General features: G+C 42.2%; 1 protein-coding gene across 1 annotated transcript in view; it reads left to right on the forward strand.

Annotated features, from left to right (window-relative positions):
* LOC121294892 (myotubularin-related protein 10-like) overlaps nucleotides 1-17,564 on the forward strand; it is a 28,237-nt gene that overhangs the window by 7,529 nt on the left and 3,144 nt on the right. Inside the window, exons 3-12 of the mRNA XM_041219061.1 lie at nucleotides 754-890; nucleotides 1,084-1,156; nucleotides 2,331-2,473; nucleotides 13,249-13,339; nucleotides 13,718-13,892; nucleotides 15,746-15,833; nucleotides 16,138-16,226; nucleotides 16,591-16,721; nucleotides 16,852-16,921; nucleotides 17,455-17,525. Coding sequence (XP_041074995.1) covers nucleotides 754-890; nucleotides 1,084-1,156; nucleotides 2,331-2,473; nucleotides 13,249-13,339; nucleotides 13,718-13,892; nucleotides 15,746-15,833; nucleotides 16,138-16,226; nucleotides 16,591-16,721; nucleotides 16,852-16,921; nucleotides 17,455-17,525 — 1,068 coding nt within the window. The remainder of the gene's footprint in view (nucleotides 1-753; nucleotides 891-1,083; nucleotides 1,157-2,330; nucleotides 2,474-13,248; nucleotides 13,340-13,717; nucleotides 13,893-15,745; nucleotides 15,834-16,137; nucleotides 16,227-16,590; nucleotides 16,722-16,851; nucleotides 16,922-17,454; nucleotides 17,526-17,564) is intronic.

Below are 17,564 nucleotides of genomic sequence, written 5' to 3' on the forward strand. Positions count from 1 at the left end.
AAGAGAAAGGAGTAAATATTCTACATCTAGAAAGAAGTGAAATAGACATTACCAGTAGGTAGCTCAGGAGACTGGAAAACTTGTGAACCTTGGATATGGAGTCGACATACAAACTTAATGTGCTGACTCATTCCTCTTTAATAGAAAACATACAGGTGGGCAAAACCGTTTCTACTGTGTTGAAGCACTTTTGTAATTAGTTTTATGGATTCACATTCAACCCTTTTCAGACAAACTTGCGTTGGGTCAGTTGACTAAATCATGCACAGTGTTTTATTCTAGACTAAAAGCCCCACACAAGTTTCCATTACCCAGTTCAAACTGTGGCTCGCATTCTCTCTTGAAATTGTATACTTTCTCTTGACAGTGTGTAACAGATTACCTGAAATTTATGGAACAACTAGGTGCAGCAATAAATTTGGTAAATAATGGGATCTGGATTTCGAAAAAGCCCAGAATCTGAGTCACTATTCTGAACGCTGGGAGCAACTGCTTATTGGTCTACAGAACTCTTTTATCAAAAGAAAATGTTCTGACAGTTTTATGGGAGTCTGTATGTGACTATCACTGTGGATGAATTAATTAGTTCTAGCAGTACTGCATGTAGGAAAGCTTCAAAGGATGCCTTGATGAGTTAACTTTTATCCCTTGACTAGAAGCCACGCCATGTCCTTCCTAGAGCCTTTGTCTGAAGTCTGGTGATTCTTCTGTGCAGATTTTCACTTATTCCTTTGTCTTTTCTTCTTGTTCCAGGGGAGATTGTTGTCAACGAAGTTAACTTTGTAAGGAAATGCATTGCGACTGACACCAGTAAGCAAGACCTTTGGGGGAAACTGGTCTGCACAAACTTCAAGATCTCTTTCATTACTGATGATGCAGGGCCTCTTCTGGTGTGTGTTCTTCCCCTAAAATTATTTGTACAAAATAACAAGAATTGTTTTTTGTGGATTTAGTAACATTGTGTATCTTTTTCTGTGATGTCGATATGTAGTGTATTTAATTTTATTTACATTCATATGAGGACTGTGATCTTAGATGTATGATACAGGCTCAGTTCCATGATGTTTCTGTTTTCTCTTGCAGAAATTCCAGTACAGAAACCGGCTTCTAGGAGAACATGACATTCCCTTAACATGCATTGAGCAGGTGGTGACAGGTATGCAGCTTTCTGTTTTGGCAATGTTAAGCCCATTTTTCAAGGTCTACTACTGACAACAGCACTGCAATAACAGGTTATTCAATCTTTTACAACATTGATCACTCAAAAAATAGAAACGGCTGAATTCTGCAGTTTTTTATAACAGTTTAACAAACTTGCTAATATATAGGATACACTGAAAGTATTGTTTATAACAGTCACAGCCCACTGGCTGTAAAGGCATGTGCTGTGTCATCATTCTGTGAAATGCTTTCCATAGCCCACTGCTGACTACAGCAGGAGGCGTCACTTCTGTTGGTTATTAGAACCTGACATGGAGCTCAAGTCATGGCCTTTGTTTATTTATTGTAGATTGTTCTTGAATACATACGGTCACCACATTACCATTATCCAGCACAACTGGCGTATCAGCAGTGTCGAACTGCAGTCTGTATTAATCTCTTAATATTATGTCAGTGCCAGACTTTGGGCTGGCATCACTTGATGCACAGAGCTGTTACAAGCCGCTTGTCAATAAACTGCCATTCTGTTTCCACGCTCGGTTCAAAGAGGCTTTCTAAAGACCCCCTGTCAAATAGGGAACTATTTCTTTGTCAGCTGTTGAGGGTTGTTGTTTTTAGTTGTTCAGTAGGAATGCATTATATAAAAAAAGTCATTTTGTTTGTAACGGTGTCTGCAAATAATAACTACATAAGTTATCTTGTTAGTAACTCTGAGATTTTTTGGTAACTTCCTTCACCAGCTGTATTTGTGGCTTCAATGGTCAATGTGTTAAATCTAAACAACTCCCAAGATCTTGGACATACTGTAAATTTAATGAATGTATTTATCACTAAAGCAGACTAGTGAATAGTCTTGTTTTGCTACAGTAAAATGGAGGGGGGGATTCTCACAGTTTTGAGATTGAAAGTAGATGCACTTTGTGGTTTTCGTAGATTAAAAACAAAACAAACATTGCTCTTTTTATATGGTTTTACTTCCTAATCAGCCTTAACAAAAGCAGAAGGTATAATCACATTGGGTTTAATGTTCCTTACGGTCGTGTTCTCAACAAGGCAAGAGTCTTTCTTCAAGCTTTCCTATTCTGCTTACTGTTCTAATGTAATATGTACAGTCCTCTTGTTTAATCTGTGCTTAGCTGGGATTTTGTTTTTATTTGTGTTTATTTCAGTAAATGACGCAAAGAGGAAGCAGAAGGTGCTGGGATCAAACCAGAAGCTCAAATTTAATCCCACCGAGTTAATAATCTACTGCAAGGACTTCCGCATTGTGTGCTTTCGTTTTGATGAAGCCGGACCAGAGGGTGCAAAAAAGGTAACACTGTTGTTCCATGTGATGAAAACATGGCCATAGCTGATGGGTTATAGTCTTGCATTAGCCAATGGCAACCCTCTACCTGTTGCGTTCAACAGTGTCTCTCAAGCTTAACATTACAACTGAATCAAAAGGGGATGCCTCTGGCTTGACCTCAGTCATGGTGTGTTTTCTCCAAAATACCCTGCTGCTGAGTTTTAGATAACATGGTTTTAACTTAAGATCTTTTCTTCTTTTTTCACATCTGACAAGCAGTGTGAGATTAACTTAGTTTTGACCGAGACCTTGGGCACGGAAGGATAGGCTTCTCATGGGAATGACTATAAACCTGAAGGGCTAGCTGCTGCTGCACAGCCTAGTACTGTAGCAACTGAGCTGAAATATATAAGTTCATAACATCTATATTTAGGTCTCTACTAGGTAAATCACATTTATACTAGTATCTCTAATGTACGTATGGAACTGATATTGTGTTCTCTAGTACAAAAATGTTTTTTGAAATAGAAATGTTAATGTAAACAGTGTATTATTATTTCTTTATTATATATATATATATATATATATATATATATATATATATATATATATTATATATATATACATATATAAGACAGGAAGTGTTTAACTCTGTAAATGCATCTCAAGAAGGGAGGGTCCATTTAAAATGGGGGGGAGGGGAGGGAACACCCAAGGGATAAAACTTTCAAACTAATGTGTTAGTGCTGGAAATTGTGAACAAGTTTCCATTGCCAGACACGAGCAAGGTGCCAAACTAAATCCTGTTGGAACCTGCCAATTTTGGTAAATATGTGAGTTCAGAAAAGACGGAACAAAAAGACCATTCATCGGTTACTTCCTGATAACACAGAGACCACATGTGGCAAAGTGGTTGGTAAGGGGAACAGATGATGCGGTGCAGGAGGGATGAACAGACAACAGTGATTCAGTGAATAAGTGCTTTATTGCTCTTTTCCAGGTCTGGCGACCGTCAAAAATAATAAATCCTCGGCAATACACAACAATGTGTAAAGCACGGGGATAATGAAAACAAGGGCACAGTCCCGAACAAAAAACAACGGTACGGTCACCAGTCCTGGGTGATCGAAAACGTGCAGGTGCTCAGTGCAGTGGTGCTCCGGATAGTGCTCTCCTTTCGACAGCTCCGGAGATGTGTGTTAACTGTCTAGTGCTGAATACAAAAACAGACAGTTACATGAAGGGCTGCAATGCCAGATACCACCGAGTTATCCGGGCATTGCTGTCCTTCATTGTGCTTAACCACTTGAGTGGGGCGTGGTCCGTGACCAGATCAAATGAGTGTCCCAGCAGGTAGTATCGTAAAGAGTGAGTAGCCCATTTAATGGCCAAACACTCTTTTTCGACTACGGAGTAGTTGCGTTCCCGAGGTAACATTTTTTTACTGAGGTATAATATCGGGTGTTCTACTCCAGCTACTTTTTGGGACAAGACTGCACCCAAACCTACATCCGATGCGTCGGTGTGGAGGATGAATCTCTTGGTGAAATCCGGTGTGATAAGAGTGGGGGCCTGGCAAAGTGTACGCTTAATAGTGTCAAACGCTCCCTGACACTCAGCTGACCATTTAATTAAATTTGGAGCACTCTTTTTGGTGAGGTCGACTAACGGGTTAACCACTGTGGCGTACTCGGGGATGAAGCGGCGGTAATAACCGGCTAAGCCCAGTAGTGACCTCACCTGAGTCTTGGTTTTGGGGATCGCTGCATCAACCAAAGCCTGGATTTTGGTGACTACAGGTCTCACCCTTCCATTCCCCATTAAAAATCCCAAATATTGAGTCTCTGTTTTGGCAAACGCACATTTCCTCAAGTTAGCTGTCAGCCGGGCTGCCCTTAGAGACTGAAGAACGGCTGCAACCCTAGCCAAATGCTCTCGCCAGGTGGAGCTGTATATCACCACGTCATCAATATACGCTGCTGCATATTCATGATGTGGGCGTAAAACCTGGTCCATCAGTCTCTGAAAGGCATCGGGCGCACCATGTAGCCCAAACGGCATAGTTTTAAAGTGGAACAGCCCTTCTGGTGTTGAAAATGCAGTTTTCTCTCTGGAGCTGCGGGTTAAAGGGATTTGCCAGTATCCCTTCGTCAGGTCCAGAGTGGAAATAAACCTCTCTTTTCCCAGTCTGTCTAAGAGTTCGTCGACCCGAGGCATGGGATATGCATCGAACTTAGCAATAGCGTTCACCTTTCTGAAATCCACACAGAAGCGGTTGGTGCCGTCTTTCTTAGCCACTATGACGATCGGACTGCACCACTCGCTCCTGGAAGGCTCAATCACCCCAAGCTCGAGCATATCCCATACCTCTTTGCGAACGCCACTTTGTCGACTTTCTGAGATCCAGTATGGTCTCTCTCGCACCGTGACACCTGGTTGAGAGATAATGTCATATTCAACTAAGTTTGTTCTGCCGGGCACATCAGAAAAACATTGCTGAACTCCTCAATAAGCTTACGCAGCTCTCTTTGCTGATCCGGAACCAATTGTTCCCCCATAGACACATTGCTCTTGTGCTCGGGGTCTCTGGACAGGGACCTAAATCATCCTCCATATTGTCTGGGGCTATAAATAAGACCTCCCTTGTCTGCCAGGGCTTTAACAAATTGACATGATAAATTTCACGTTCATTTCGGCGATCGGGCTGTCTAATTTCATAATTTACTTTCCCTATAGCCCGAATCACCTCATACGGCCCCTGCCATTTAGCACACAGTTTCGATTCAGATGAGGGAAGTAGCAGCATTACCTTGTCCCCTGGTCGAAAGGTTCGAATCCGTGCATTTTTGTTGTAATGCTGCTGTTGTCGGTGCTGAGCCGATCTGAGGTTGTCTTGGGCCAAACGACCGACCAAATCTAGCCGATCTCGTAGTAGGAGCACATACTTCACTACATTTTTAGACAAGCCTTTGTGCTCCTCCCACCCCTCCCTCAGCAGGTCGAGAATGCCGCGAGGCTGCCGGCCGTACAGGAGCTCAAAGGGGGAGAACCCCGTTGAACTCTGCGGCACTTCTCTCACCGCAAAAAGGAGGTAGGGAAGAAGCGATGCCCAATGTTTCTGCTCCTGTGTTACAAATCGCCTCAGCATCGACTTTAAGGTCTTATTAAAGCGTTCAACCAAACCGTCCGATTGTGGATGATAAACGGGCGTCCTGATGGGACGTATTTTTAATATTTTGTACACCTGCTGTAACGTATTGGACAAAAAATTGGTTCCGTGATCAGTCAAAATCTCCTTGGGGATCCCTACTCTAGCCATAATCTGCGCTAACTCGGTGGCTATTGCAGCTGCACTAGTGGACCTCAATGGAACTGCCTCTGGGTATCGCGTTGCATAATCCACCACTACTAATATATGTGTATACCCAGAGTCAGAAGGTAGCAACGGGCCCATTATGTCCATTGCAATGCGCTCGAACGGAGTGGAAATAATCGGCAGTGGGATCAAAGGAGCGGGGCGCACTCGACCTGGCGCTACTCGCTGGCAGTCTGGGCATGTGGCTACATATTTCGACACATCAGTATGAAGACCGAGCCAATAGAATCGAGCCAATATTCGCTCCCTCGTCTTCTCGGCTCCGAGGTGCCCTGCAAAAGGGATATCATGCGCCAGCCTCATGACCTCGGTCCGACAAGACGGGGGAACCAATAATTGTGTTACAGGCTGTCCTGTGCCCGCGGCTAGGTTTACCCTATATAGTAATTGCCCCTTTATACTGAAATGTGGATATACTAGCGGCCCAGCGCCATCAACATCCTTACCTTCAATGGACCGGACCTGCCCCCAAGCGTGCACCAGTGACGGGTCGTTCTTTTGGCCCCACACTAGGTCCGCGCTTGAGTACCACGGGTCCGGTATATTGAGAGGGGCTGGAATAACCTCTGCCCTAGTCGGCCCAGTAACCTCGCTCTCTCGGTCACACTGCGTTCCCACTCCCTTCGACTGGCGTTTGTTACCATTACAGCACTCTCCCACCAGACCCCAGCCTTGTCTCAAAGACGCTCCCTCCCATTTCGCGGTCCGTCTCTCCTTATTTGTTTTTCTAGGACGGAACAGAGGGGAAAACATTTCAGTATGAAAAGGAAACACATCACCAATCCGTTCCTTTTTCCCTTTTTCTGCCACGTTTACGTGTGTGGCTGAGACTGCCATTATTTGCACCAATTCTTATTATATTCGAATAACTGGGTGCGGCAACCTTTCCGCCACCCCGACTACAAGGTGACGTTTTATCGGTCCTACCGATAAATATACTTTTAGGGTGGGGTATGCCGCCGTGTCTCCATGGATACAGGAGATGGCCACCTGACCTTCTGGCCGCCACGACATACCGCCCAAGAGAGCTGCCCTGATCAAGGTTTGCTCACACCCTGTGTCCACTAACGCGTGGGTTTTCACATTCCCTAAAACCACGTCAATCAGACAGGGCCCCTCCCAACCGTTTTCCCCCTGCTTACCCGTTCCAGGTGTCCAGTTGCATGCAGCCACGTCACACTCCATAGCAGCGGGGCATGACCTGGCCCTATGTCCTGGCTGGTTACACCTAAAACAGAGTGGAGGGACAGAGGGGGCATAGGTTAAATATCTGTCCCGCTGCTGGTAGGGCAACGGGGCAGGGGCAACACCTCTACCCCAGCTGGGGGCCATCCTCGGTCTCCATGGGGGGGAGGCAAGGGAGCCCAACGGGGTCGTCGGTCTGGGAGGTCTGGGTGCTGGGACCGAGGGTGATGGTGGTGGTGTTGGAGGAGAGGGAGGGAGAGGTTGGTTCCTGAGCAGGGCAGGGGCTGACAGGATCCCGACCCGGGCTGACGTCAAAGAGTCTTCAAAATCTTCGGCCAATTTGACCGCCTCCTCCAGGGTGTCAGGGTTGTGGCGCCGTACCCACGCCTGAGTTTCGGCGCCGACCACATGCCAGAATTGTTCCACCACAATGGCTTCCCCCATTTGTTGAGCGGTCTTCTTCTCTGGGGTCAGCCAATGGACCATGTGGTCGCACAACCGCTGTGCCACCACCCTGGGGCGTGTCTCCGGGGCTCTCCGGTATTCGCGGAACCGCGTCCGGTGGGTCTCCGCGGTGATGTTGAGACGACGGAGGATAGCCTGCTTGACTAGTTCATAGTCATAAGAACATAAGAACATAAGAAAGTTTACAAACGAGAGGAGGCCATTCGGCCCATCTTGCTCGTTTGGTTGTTAGTAGCTTATTGATCCCAGAATCTCATCAAGCAGCTTCTTGAAGGATCCCAGGGTGTCAGCTTCAACAACATTACTGGGGAGTTGATTCCAGACCCTCACAATTCTCTGTGTAAAAAAGTGTCTCCTATTTTCTGTTCTGAATGCCCCTTTTTCTAAACTCCATTTGTGACCCCTGGTCCTTGTTTCTTTTTTCAGGCTGAAAAAGTCCCTTGGGTCGACACTGTCAATACCTTTTAGAATTTTGAATGCTTGAATTAGGTCGCCACGTAGTCTTCTTTGTTCAAGACTGAACAGATTCAATTCTTTTAGCCTGTCTGCATATGACATGCCTTTTAAGCCCGGAATAATTCTGGTCGCTCTTCTTTGCACTCTTTCTAGAGCAGCAATATCTTTTTTATAGCGAGGTGACCAGAACTGCACACAATATTCAAGATGATGTCTTACAAGTGCATTGTACAGTTTTAACATTACTTCCCTTGATTTAAATTCAACACTTTTCACAATGTATCCGAGTATCTTGTTAGCCTTTTTTATAGCTTCCCCACATTGCCTAGATGAAGACATTTCTGAGTCAACAAAAACTCCTAGGTCTTTTTCATAGATTCCTTCTCCAATTTCAGTATCTCCCATATGATATTTATAATGTACATTTTTATTTCCTGCGTGCAGTACCTTACACTTTTCTCTATTAAATGTCATTTGCCATGTATCTGCCCAGTTCTGAATCTTGTCTAGATCATTTTGAATGACCTTTGCTGCTGCAACAGTGTTTGCCACTCCTCCTACTTTTGTGTCGTCTGCAAATTTAACAAGTTTGCTTACTATACCAGAATCTAAATCATTAATGTAGATTAGGAATAGCAGAGGACCTAATACTGATCCCTGTGGTACACCGCTGGTTACCACACTCCATTCTGAGGTTTTTCCTCTAATCAGTACTTTCTGTTTTCTACATGTTAACCACTCCCTAATCCATGTACATGTGTTTCCTTGAATCCCAACTGCGTTCAGTTTGAGAATTAATCTTTTGTGCGGGACTTTGTCAAAAGCTTTCTGGAAATCTAAATAAACCATGTCATATGCTTTGCAATTATCCATTATCGATGTTGCATCCTCAAAAAAAATCAAGCAAGTTAGTTAGGCACGATCTCCCTTTCCTAAAACCATGTTGACTGTCTCCCAGTACCCTGTTACCATATAGGTAATTTTCCATTTTGGATCTTATTATAGTTTCCATAAGTTTGCATATAATAGAAGTCAGGCTTACTGGTCTGTAGTTACCTGGTTCAGTTTTGTTTCCCTTTTTGTGGATCGGTATTACGTTTGCAATTTTCCAGTCTGTCGGTACCACCCCTGTGTCAAGAGACTGCTGCATGATCTTGGTTAGCGGTTTGTAAATTACTTCTTTCATTTCTTTGAGTACTACTGGGAGGATCTCATCCGGCCCAGGGGATTTGTTTATTTTAAGAGCTCCTAGTCCCTTTAACACTTCTGCCTCAGTTATGCTAAAGTTATTTAAAACTGGATAGGAACTGGATGACATGTGGGGCATGTTGTCAGTATCTTCCTTTGTAAAAACTTGTGAAAAGTAATCATTTAATATATTTGCTATTTTTTTTTCTTCCTCTATGATTTTGCCATTTGTATCTCTTAAACATTTAATCTCCTCTTTGAATGTTCTCTTGCTGTTGTAATATTGGAAAAACATTTTGGAATTGGTTTTAGCTCCCTTAGCAATGTTCATTTCTATTTCTCTCTTGGCCTTTCTAACTTCCTTTTTGACTTGCATTTGCAGTTCTGTGTACTCTTTCTGTGTACTTTCTTTTTGGTCCTTTTTTAATGCTCTGTAAAGTGCCTTTTTTTTTTTGCTGAATATTTTTTTTAATTGATCTATTAAACCATTTTGGCAATTTAGTTTTACATTTAGATTTGTCTACTTTAGGGATATAATTGTTTTGCGCCTCTAGTACTACGTTTTTGAAGAACAACCATCCTTCTTCTGTGGGTGTTTTCTCTATTTTACTCCAATCTACTTCTGTTAGTCTCTGTTTCATGCCTTCATAGTTTGCTTTTCTAAAATTGTAAACCTTAGCTTTAGTCTTTACTTTTGAGGATTTAAAAAACACTTCAAATGAGACCATGTTGTGGTCTGAGTTTGCCAGTGGTTCTCTGACCTCTGTTTTAGTTATTCTATCTTCGTTATTTGAAAAGACTAAATCAAGGCATGCCTCCCCTCTAGTGGGTGCCTTCACAAATTGTGTTAGGAAGCAGTCATTTGTCATTTCCACCATTTCTATTTCATCCTTCGCGCTACCCACCGGGTTTTCCCATTTTATTTGGGGGAAGTTGAAATCCCCCATTAGTATGGCTTCTCCTTTGCTACACACATTTCTAATGTCATTGTATAACAGATTATTGTGCTCACCGTCTGAATCTGGCGGTCTATAGCATGCTCCTATTATTATGCCTTTTGAATTTTTGTCTGTTATTCTGACCCATATTGATTCTGTTTTATTTTCTTTGTCCAGGTTTAACACCTGGGCTTCAAGACTGTTTCTTATGTATAGCGCTACCCCTCCTCCTCTTCTGTCCTGCCTGTCTTTCCTATACAGTGTATACCCACAAATATTATATTCGTCCCCATCACTCTCAGATAACCACGTTTCTGTAACACCTATCACATCATATCAGTGTATAGTCAGTGGCGTACTCGTCGCTCAGGGCTTGGTATGCTGCCTGCGCTTCCCCGACCAGGCAAGGTCCCAGCTGGCTTGCCCAGAACTCCCGAGGCCATCCCGCCGCGGTTGCCAGCCGCTCGAACGCCACCAAAAATGCCTCCGGATCATCCTCCGCCGTCATTTTCATGGCCCGTGCCTTCGGGGCCGACATCAATGATGTTCCGGTAGGGGTCGCTCCTGCAGCAACGATCAGCCCTACCCGTTCAATGAGCGCAGTATTGCGCTCCTCCCTCCGTCTCTCCTCTGCATCCCGTCTGATCTCCAGTGCCTGCAGCAGCTCCGCCAGTGTGTTGCGGTCCATCCCGGATCTGACACCACGTGTGGCAAAGTGGTTGGTAAGGGGAACAGATGTTGCGGTGATGCGGTGCAGGAGTGATGAACAGACAACAGTGATTCAGTGAATAAGTGCTTTATTGCTCTTTTCCAGGTCTGGCGACCGTCAAAAATAATAAATCCCCGGCAATACACAACAATGTGTAAAGCACGGGGATAATGAAAACAAGGGCACAGTCCCGAACAAAAAACAACGGTACGGTCACCAGTCCTGGGTGATCGAAAACGTGCAGGTGCTCAGTGCAGTGGTGCTCCGGATAGTGCTCTCCTTTCGACAGCTCCGGAGATGTGCGTTAACTGTCTAGTGCTGAATACAAAAACAGACAGTTACACGGACAGACACAACAATACAAAACACGAACACAATCTACTCTGAGAGCTCCTCTCTCAGTCCTTCTCTCTCTCCAATCGTTTAACCCAAACGAAAGAGAAGATCAGCGTTACCCTGGCCCCTATATGTAATCCCGCATGATATCGAGATAAACGGTTGCAGCTGCCTTATTACTTGCAGCTGCCTCTCGTTTACCTTTCAAATCAATACGGTCTTACAACAGAGTCGCGCTTCCCTCCAGGCTGACCCACTTCCCTGACCCGGAAACGAACTGTCAGGCCAGCCCTTCCAGATACTTCTCCTACCGTTCTTTAGCGCCCTCACAGATCGGGAGAAAGATTCATCACCAGAACTCATCTTTCCGTCACACCACACCACAGCTTTGTGCGTACAGTGATGGTGTCATGAACTGTGTTACTGTTTTACGCCTGTGTCCTTTATGAACATTCACTTGTTTTACTCTTGCACTTCCATTTCCACAGAACTGCTATCCCTGTGTCACAACAAGGGAGTGAAAGTTATATTGTTCTAGAAATGCAGCATGATCTGCAAAAGACAACACCTTTTGCAGTGGTACAGTGCCACACACCCATCACTTGAAAAGTTGGTAGGTGGAGTGTTGGGTGTTGTCCAGGCGAGACTGTAACGTTTAAGCCCTGGGGCAAGTGTGCATAGGAACCGTCTGTATTATTTTTATTTATTTATTAGCAGACGCCCTTATCCAGGGCGACCTTAAAGTTATTACAAAATATCACAATACAAAGTATCACCTTCACCAGAACCCTAATCCCAGTGGTGGAGCTTTCTTTTTGAGCATTTCCATGCATGCCAAAAAAAGATGTTGGAATAAAGCAGCAGTAGGTTATAATTGCGTATTCTCAATCCCACATAATTAGAGAATGAAAACCAGCTTTGTGTTTTCATTCTGATTAGTGGTATGAATGAACATGTTCTGTAATGAATGATTATATAAAGGAAAGTAGATATATGTGAGTAGTAATTGTGCATCAGTAGCGTTTCTATCTGCCTTGTGTCTGGCTGTTCATCCAGTGAATCAGGGTCATTGTGGTCATATTGTCCACTGCAGCTGGAGATTTCCACACATGTACATTGACACTTAAAGTATAGGACTTTTGCAGTATACAGATCTGTGGCAAAGTGCCCCGCCCCTGGGCTATTTATTTGTGTTGTATGTTACGTGTAGTGTGTTAATGTTGGTATATAGTCATTGGTACATGGGATATAAATGGGTCTGTGTAATGAGTGGTTTGGTTTAAAATGTATATTTGTATTAAGGCACAAGGATTGCACAGTCTTCACGTGCAGGTAAAATGTAATAATATGTGAGCACGGGGAATTGCACTTTATTAATTCATGTGCTGTTGTACCGAGACTCCAATTGAATGATTGATTAGCAATCAAGTCTCGGTACAGCTGCATGTCTCTCTATTTTGGCTAAAGTGCCGTGTCTTGTGATTTGTTTGTCTTACAACCTTTTATTTTCTGATTGTTCATTTATTAAATGCTGAGCAAGAAACAAAGCACTCAGCTTATCCAAACTCCACCTCTATGTTTATTTTGTGTTGGTTCCTGTTTCTGGTCTAGTGTCACCCACTGCAGTCGTCTTTGTGACAAGCTCGCACATATCTTTTATTTTTATCCCAGAAGCGTTGTCTTCATAGATCTTGTGGCACAAAGCTCTTAGCTGATTTAGTGCTGCAGCTGGTATAAGTACTGCATGGCAGGTCATACATTGTCTTCAAAATACAAGTAGGTTCTGTTTGAGCCAAGGCTCGGCTGGAAGTGTTATTGAATATTTCCAGTCTTCACAAGTTTTCAGCCAAAAAAAAGCTCAATAAAGAAAATCCTTGTGACAGGTGAGCTCAGTAAAGCATGCTGGATGTATTGAGGAGCTGGGTGGTTAAGGATCCTGAGTGTAATCCAGTTCAAAGTATAACTACAAAACATTACCATTACTGACCAACTCAACTTGCATCTCTGTTGGCTTTCACAGAACTGATAGGCAAATAAACAAAGCAAACCTGTGGTATTCAAGTGCAGTTATGCACATCATCCTGAATCTGGTATTGATAGTTTACAGCACAGCAAGTTGATTTTGTTTTTTTTTTTGTTTTTTTAGGTTTGTCTTGCTATTGCCCATTACTCGCAGCCAGCAGACCCCCAGCTCCTCTTTGGATTTGAATATGTTGGAAAGCGGTATTATAACCCAGGTAGAGTAGATATCTTTTTTATTGGGTTTTTAAACCAGAATCGCTAAAGCCTGGGTGTGTTCTTTTTGGAATTGCAGCAGGTGGAATGTACACAGGGGAAATATCTTGGAAACCTATCAAACAATGCAATCTGTGGCTGGATTAATTCTACCCCCCCCCCCCCCCCTCCCCAGTACATTTTTCACATACTGTTATGTGTTTAAATGCATTGCAGCATCTTGTTTTCAGCAGTTGGCCTAGTGTGGACGTACTTGCACTGAGGTGTCATTGGGAGGTTATTGGTGTCAGTAGCTGAGCTGCAACTCAAACACAAGGTGTTGTAGATGAACCTTTTGTTATGTCTTATAAACTGACAATTAAATTTTTTTCTTCTCTCAGCTGGAGACAAAGTAAACGGTGTAGACCCAGGAGGAGGAGGCGGCGGTGGTGGGGTCGAGGGTGTGCAGACTCCCCTATTCGACAGGTCCTCTGACTGGGACAGAGAGATCAAACGAACCGGAGGGTCTGAGTGGAGAGTGTGCTCTATCAATGAGAGCTATGTCATATCGCTAAGGTACCTGGGGCCTTCTGCTAGTAGAGATGGGGAGAAATGTAGCCAGGCCTGTCACCTGACTTCCTGTGCTGTTCTGAGATTCCTCTGGTGATTTTACTAGCAGCAGCCCCTCAGTGAGAGAACACAGATGCTGTTTCATATTGGAGTGCTGGAAATCTCATGTTTCAAAATACTTTTACTTCCTACGCAAGACACGGGTAGAATGTTTATCAGGGTTCCACCAGTGCAACATGTTTCTTATTTATTAACCCCTATTGTACCAAATCCAAATTATAAAAACATATTTTGTTATCCCAGCTTGTGATCCTAAGCGTCTGCCCCAGCCTTCATTCCAATGTGACTTTTCAAATGCTAAAAAATACTATTCAAAAGTCTTTAGTTCATTTGTAATTGATTTAAAATGTTGCATAAATTCCATATACTCCTTAAGTGGCGTTTAATAACACTGTGTAACAATTTTATTTATTTTTTATTTCCTGGGTAGTAAGTGTTATTTCCTAATTGCTTATGCCTCAAAAGTATAGAAAATGGCTATTATTCCCCACAAACTTTGATTTTGTGACCAGGAAAGGTAAATTTCAAAATATCACTATTTCCAATGAGAAAACGGGCGAATTTGTGTCTTTTCGTTCACATAAAGTCAGAAAAAAACAACATATGAATCCAAATTAACATGTATTTATACTAAAGTAATACAAAAATGACTACAAAAGATTTAGAAGTGAGTAGTTTTTCGAGATTTACGATTATCCTGTAAATTTAGACACACATTTGCCCATTTTCCTTTGGAAATAGTTATATTTTGAAATATCACTGTCCTGGTCACAAAAGCAAAGTTTGTGGGGAATAATAGCCATTTTCTATACTTTTGAGGCATAAGCAATTAGGAAATAACACTTACTACCCAGGAATAAAAATTGTGTTACATAGTGTAATCAGTGATCAATAAAAAGAATATGTAAAATGCTTTACGCTATTGAAATGTTTGTCAGACAGATATGCACAAATCTAATAGTTCCACCACACTAATCATCTGCATAAAAGTAGCAGGGAAAGCTTCTTGCAAGCTAGAAAGAAACCTTTTTTGATATACTTTAAAATCGTCCGTTCTAAATGTGTTTACCCAGATCCCACTTTTAGCAGAACTGACTCACTCTGTAATGAGCATGTTGTGTTAAAACACTTTCCACACCCAGTGTTTAAAATTAAAATAAAGATTATCCAGCAGAGTCCTTGTGTTGCTGAAAAGTGATACTTTAGTCGTATTATTAAAACCTCAAAGCCAATATAAGTAATGTTTTTCTTTCAGATTGAAGTCAGGGCATACTTGCAAGGCTTGTATCCATCTAAAATAGTAACCATGCTGTCTTTTGATCAAAGACCTCAAGAGATCTCAAGTAATTTCATAGCTGAGGATTGATTGATACCGGTTCAATGAAGGAATGTACTGTAGAATCATGCAATAGAGTTTTTGTTATCATGCTCTTGAGTTCTACACTGGGATGGTACACATTGAAAAATCCCTAAACAATAGGATGTGTATTTCATTAGTGTTTCAGTTTTACTAGAAGGCGGTGAAATAGGCATGTCTCGGGATCTATGAATTAGTAGTTGTATGTCATCCTGTTTAATTTAAAGAATGTGTTGGCACTGTTGGAAATGGGACTCCGAGATCCGCATTGTATTTTAGAGTAAGACCTAATACAGCTAATGTTATCATCTTAGACGTTACTGAAGTTAAGTTTGGGTTTGTGTGTTTTCAGTTACACAGCAGACACTAATCTACACCTAGAAATATGTCATCTGATACATCCTGTTTTTGAAAAGAATATTTTTCTTGAATATCTTTGCAGTCTTCCTGAATACTTTGTGGTTCCAGTTTCACTGGCAGATCAGGACCTCAAACAGTTTTCAGTTTTTTTTACTGGACAACGCATCCCAGTGAGTATTTTACTTACTTGTTTAAAAAATCCTTAACTTCAAATACAAGTCAAAACCGTACTGCTTTGTGGTTAATTTGGAAATGTATCTTCAGAAACTGTATTGCCTTACATGTCCAGCTTTTGAGATGTGTTATTTTGGATTTGCAATCGCTCCAGCTTGGACGATACCTTTCTATATTGCAGTATAGTGCTGGTTATTTTTCGTACTGCATTCGGGAAAGCCAAAGTGTCGATGCTGCATGTTATTGCTGGAAATTAAATTACTGTTGCAACACTCTGTAATTTACTCTATATTGTCATAGCTGTGGTGCTGGAATCACCCAAATGGGAGTGCTCTGGTGAGAATGTCTAGTATTAAGGATATGGTTCAACAAAGAAAATTAGACCAAAGGTATGTAGAAGGATTCCCAATAAAGAAGTGTAATTCTGTTGTGCATTTTGCATTAGGATTGTTGTTGTTATCATGTCTTGTAGATCAACCCATTACACTTTGAAATCCAATCGAATCCTTTTTTTCTATTAATGCTTGTAAAGTTGTAATTGAGTGGAGGCTGAGCAATTGTTAAATTGAGTATTATTAGAGGAGAATTTTGAAAATGCATTATTTGTAAGAAAGTGATTTAACAAAGCAAGCAATTTATTTTAAGTATTTAATGGGACAGGCAGCTACCAAAGGTCATTTAAGCACCAGTAAATGGAGTTTCACTTACTGTTGGAGCTAAAGACAAGCCCTTGATATTTCTCTTTCTTGTTAGGATCTGTAATGCTGTCACAAGAAGCCATCCCCAAAGGAGTGATGTTTACAAGTCTGATTTAGACAAGAGCCTTCCTACTGTTCAAGACGTCCAGGCTGCTTTTGTCCGGCTCAAACATATCTGTGTTATTGGTGAGCGTCGTTTGTAACCCTTAATGTTGCGTACACAATTCCATTTGCACAGGAATTGAGCGTAATTATATGTGTACAGAAAAGTTATAAATTTTCTGAGGAACTGTCTAAAACACTTATGTCAATTCAGACCCTTTTGAAGAGTCAGATGAGAAATGGCTGTCCTCCATGGAAAGCACGCACTGGCTGGAGTATGTCAGGTATGTATTTATAGGTACAGGCTGACAACAAATACTTCTAATTTGTTGGCAGCTAACTTGTAGAACAGAAATGTAAAAAAAATATATTTTACTTGGCACTCTGTGTAAGACATCTGGTGTACCTGTTGATGCAGTTTGTACAAGTTTCTAAAACGACACCTAGTTGAATAAGAGGTTACTTGTATCACAGTTCTTAGGTTGGCACAAGTTTCAGGACACCATTTCTGTAGCATTTTTTCTCCACCTTTTGGTAGAAATGATACTGTAGCCTTAATATATTGTGGTCAGTCGTGTGACACCAATGATATTTGCCTGGTTCCTGCTGTCATTACATCTCTACTTAAATTCAAAACCTTTCACAAAGGAGTCCTTCTATTAGAAGTTAAATGGTCTACAGTAAATCGAGAGCAGGCCTAATAGCAGGAGATCTTAATACTGTTTCAAAGTTAAAAATGAACTTGCAAGAATGTGATTCTGATGGGGAGCTGGCCACGAGGAGAGTTTACTGTATTATGCTTGTTTAATTTTTCTAGGTCATTCCTGAAACACTCAGCTGAGCTTGTGCATGTGCTGGATGGAAAGCATGTTTCTGTCATTCTGCAAGGTAAAGCCATACCCGTGCCTGCTTCATTGCAAAGTCTCC

This window comes from Polyodon spathula, chromosome 19 (assembly GCF_017654505.1).
Source record: "Polyodon spathula isolate WHYD16114869_AA chromosome 19, ASM1765450v1, whole genome shotgun sequence".
NCBI lineage: Eukaryota > Metazoa > Chordata > Actinopteri > Acipenseriformes > Polyodontidae > Polyodon > Polyodon spathula.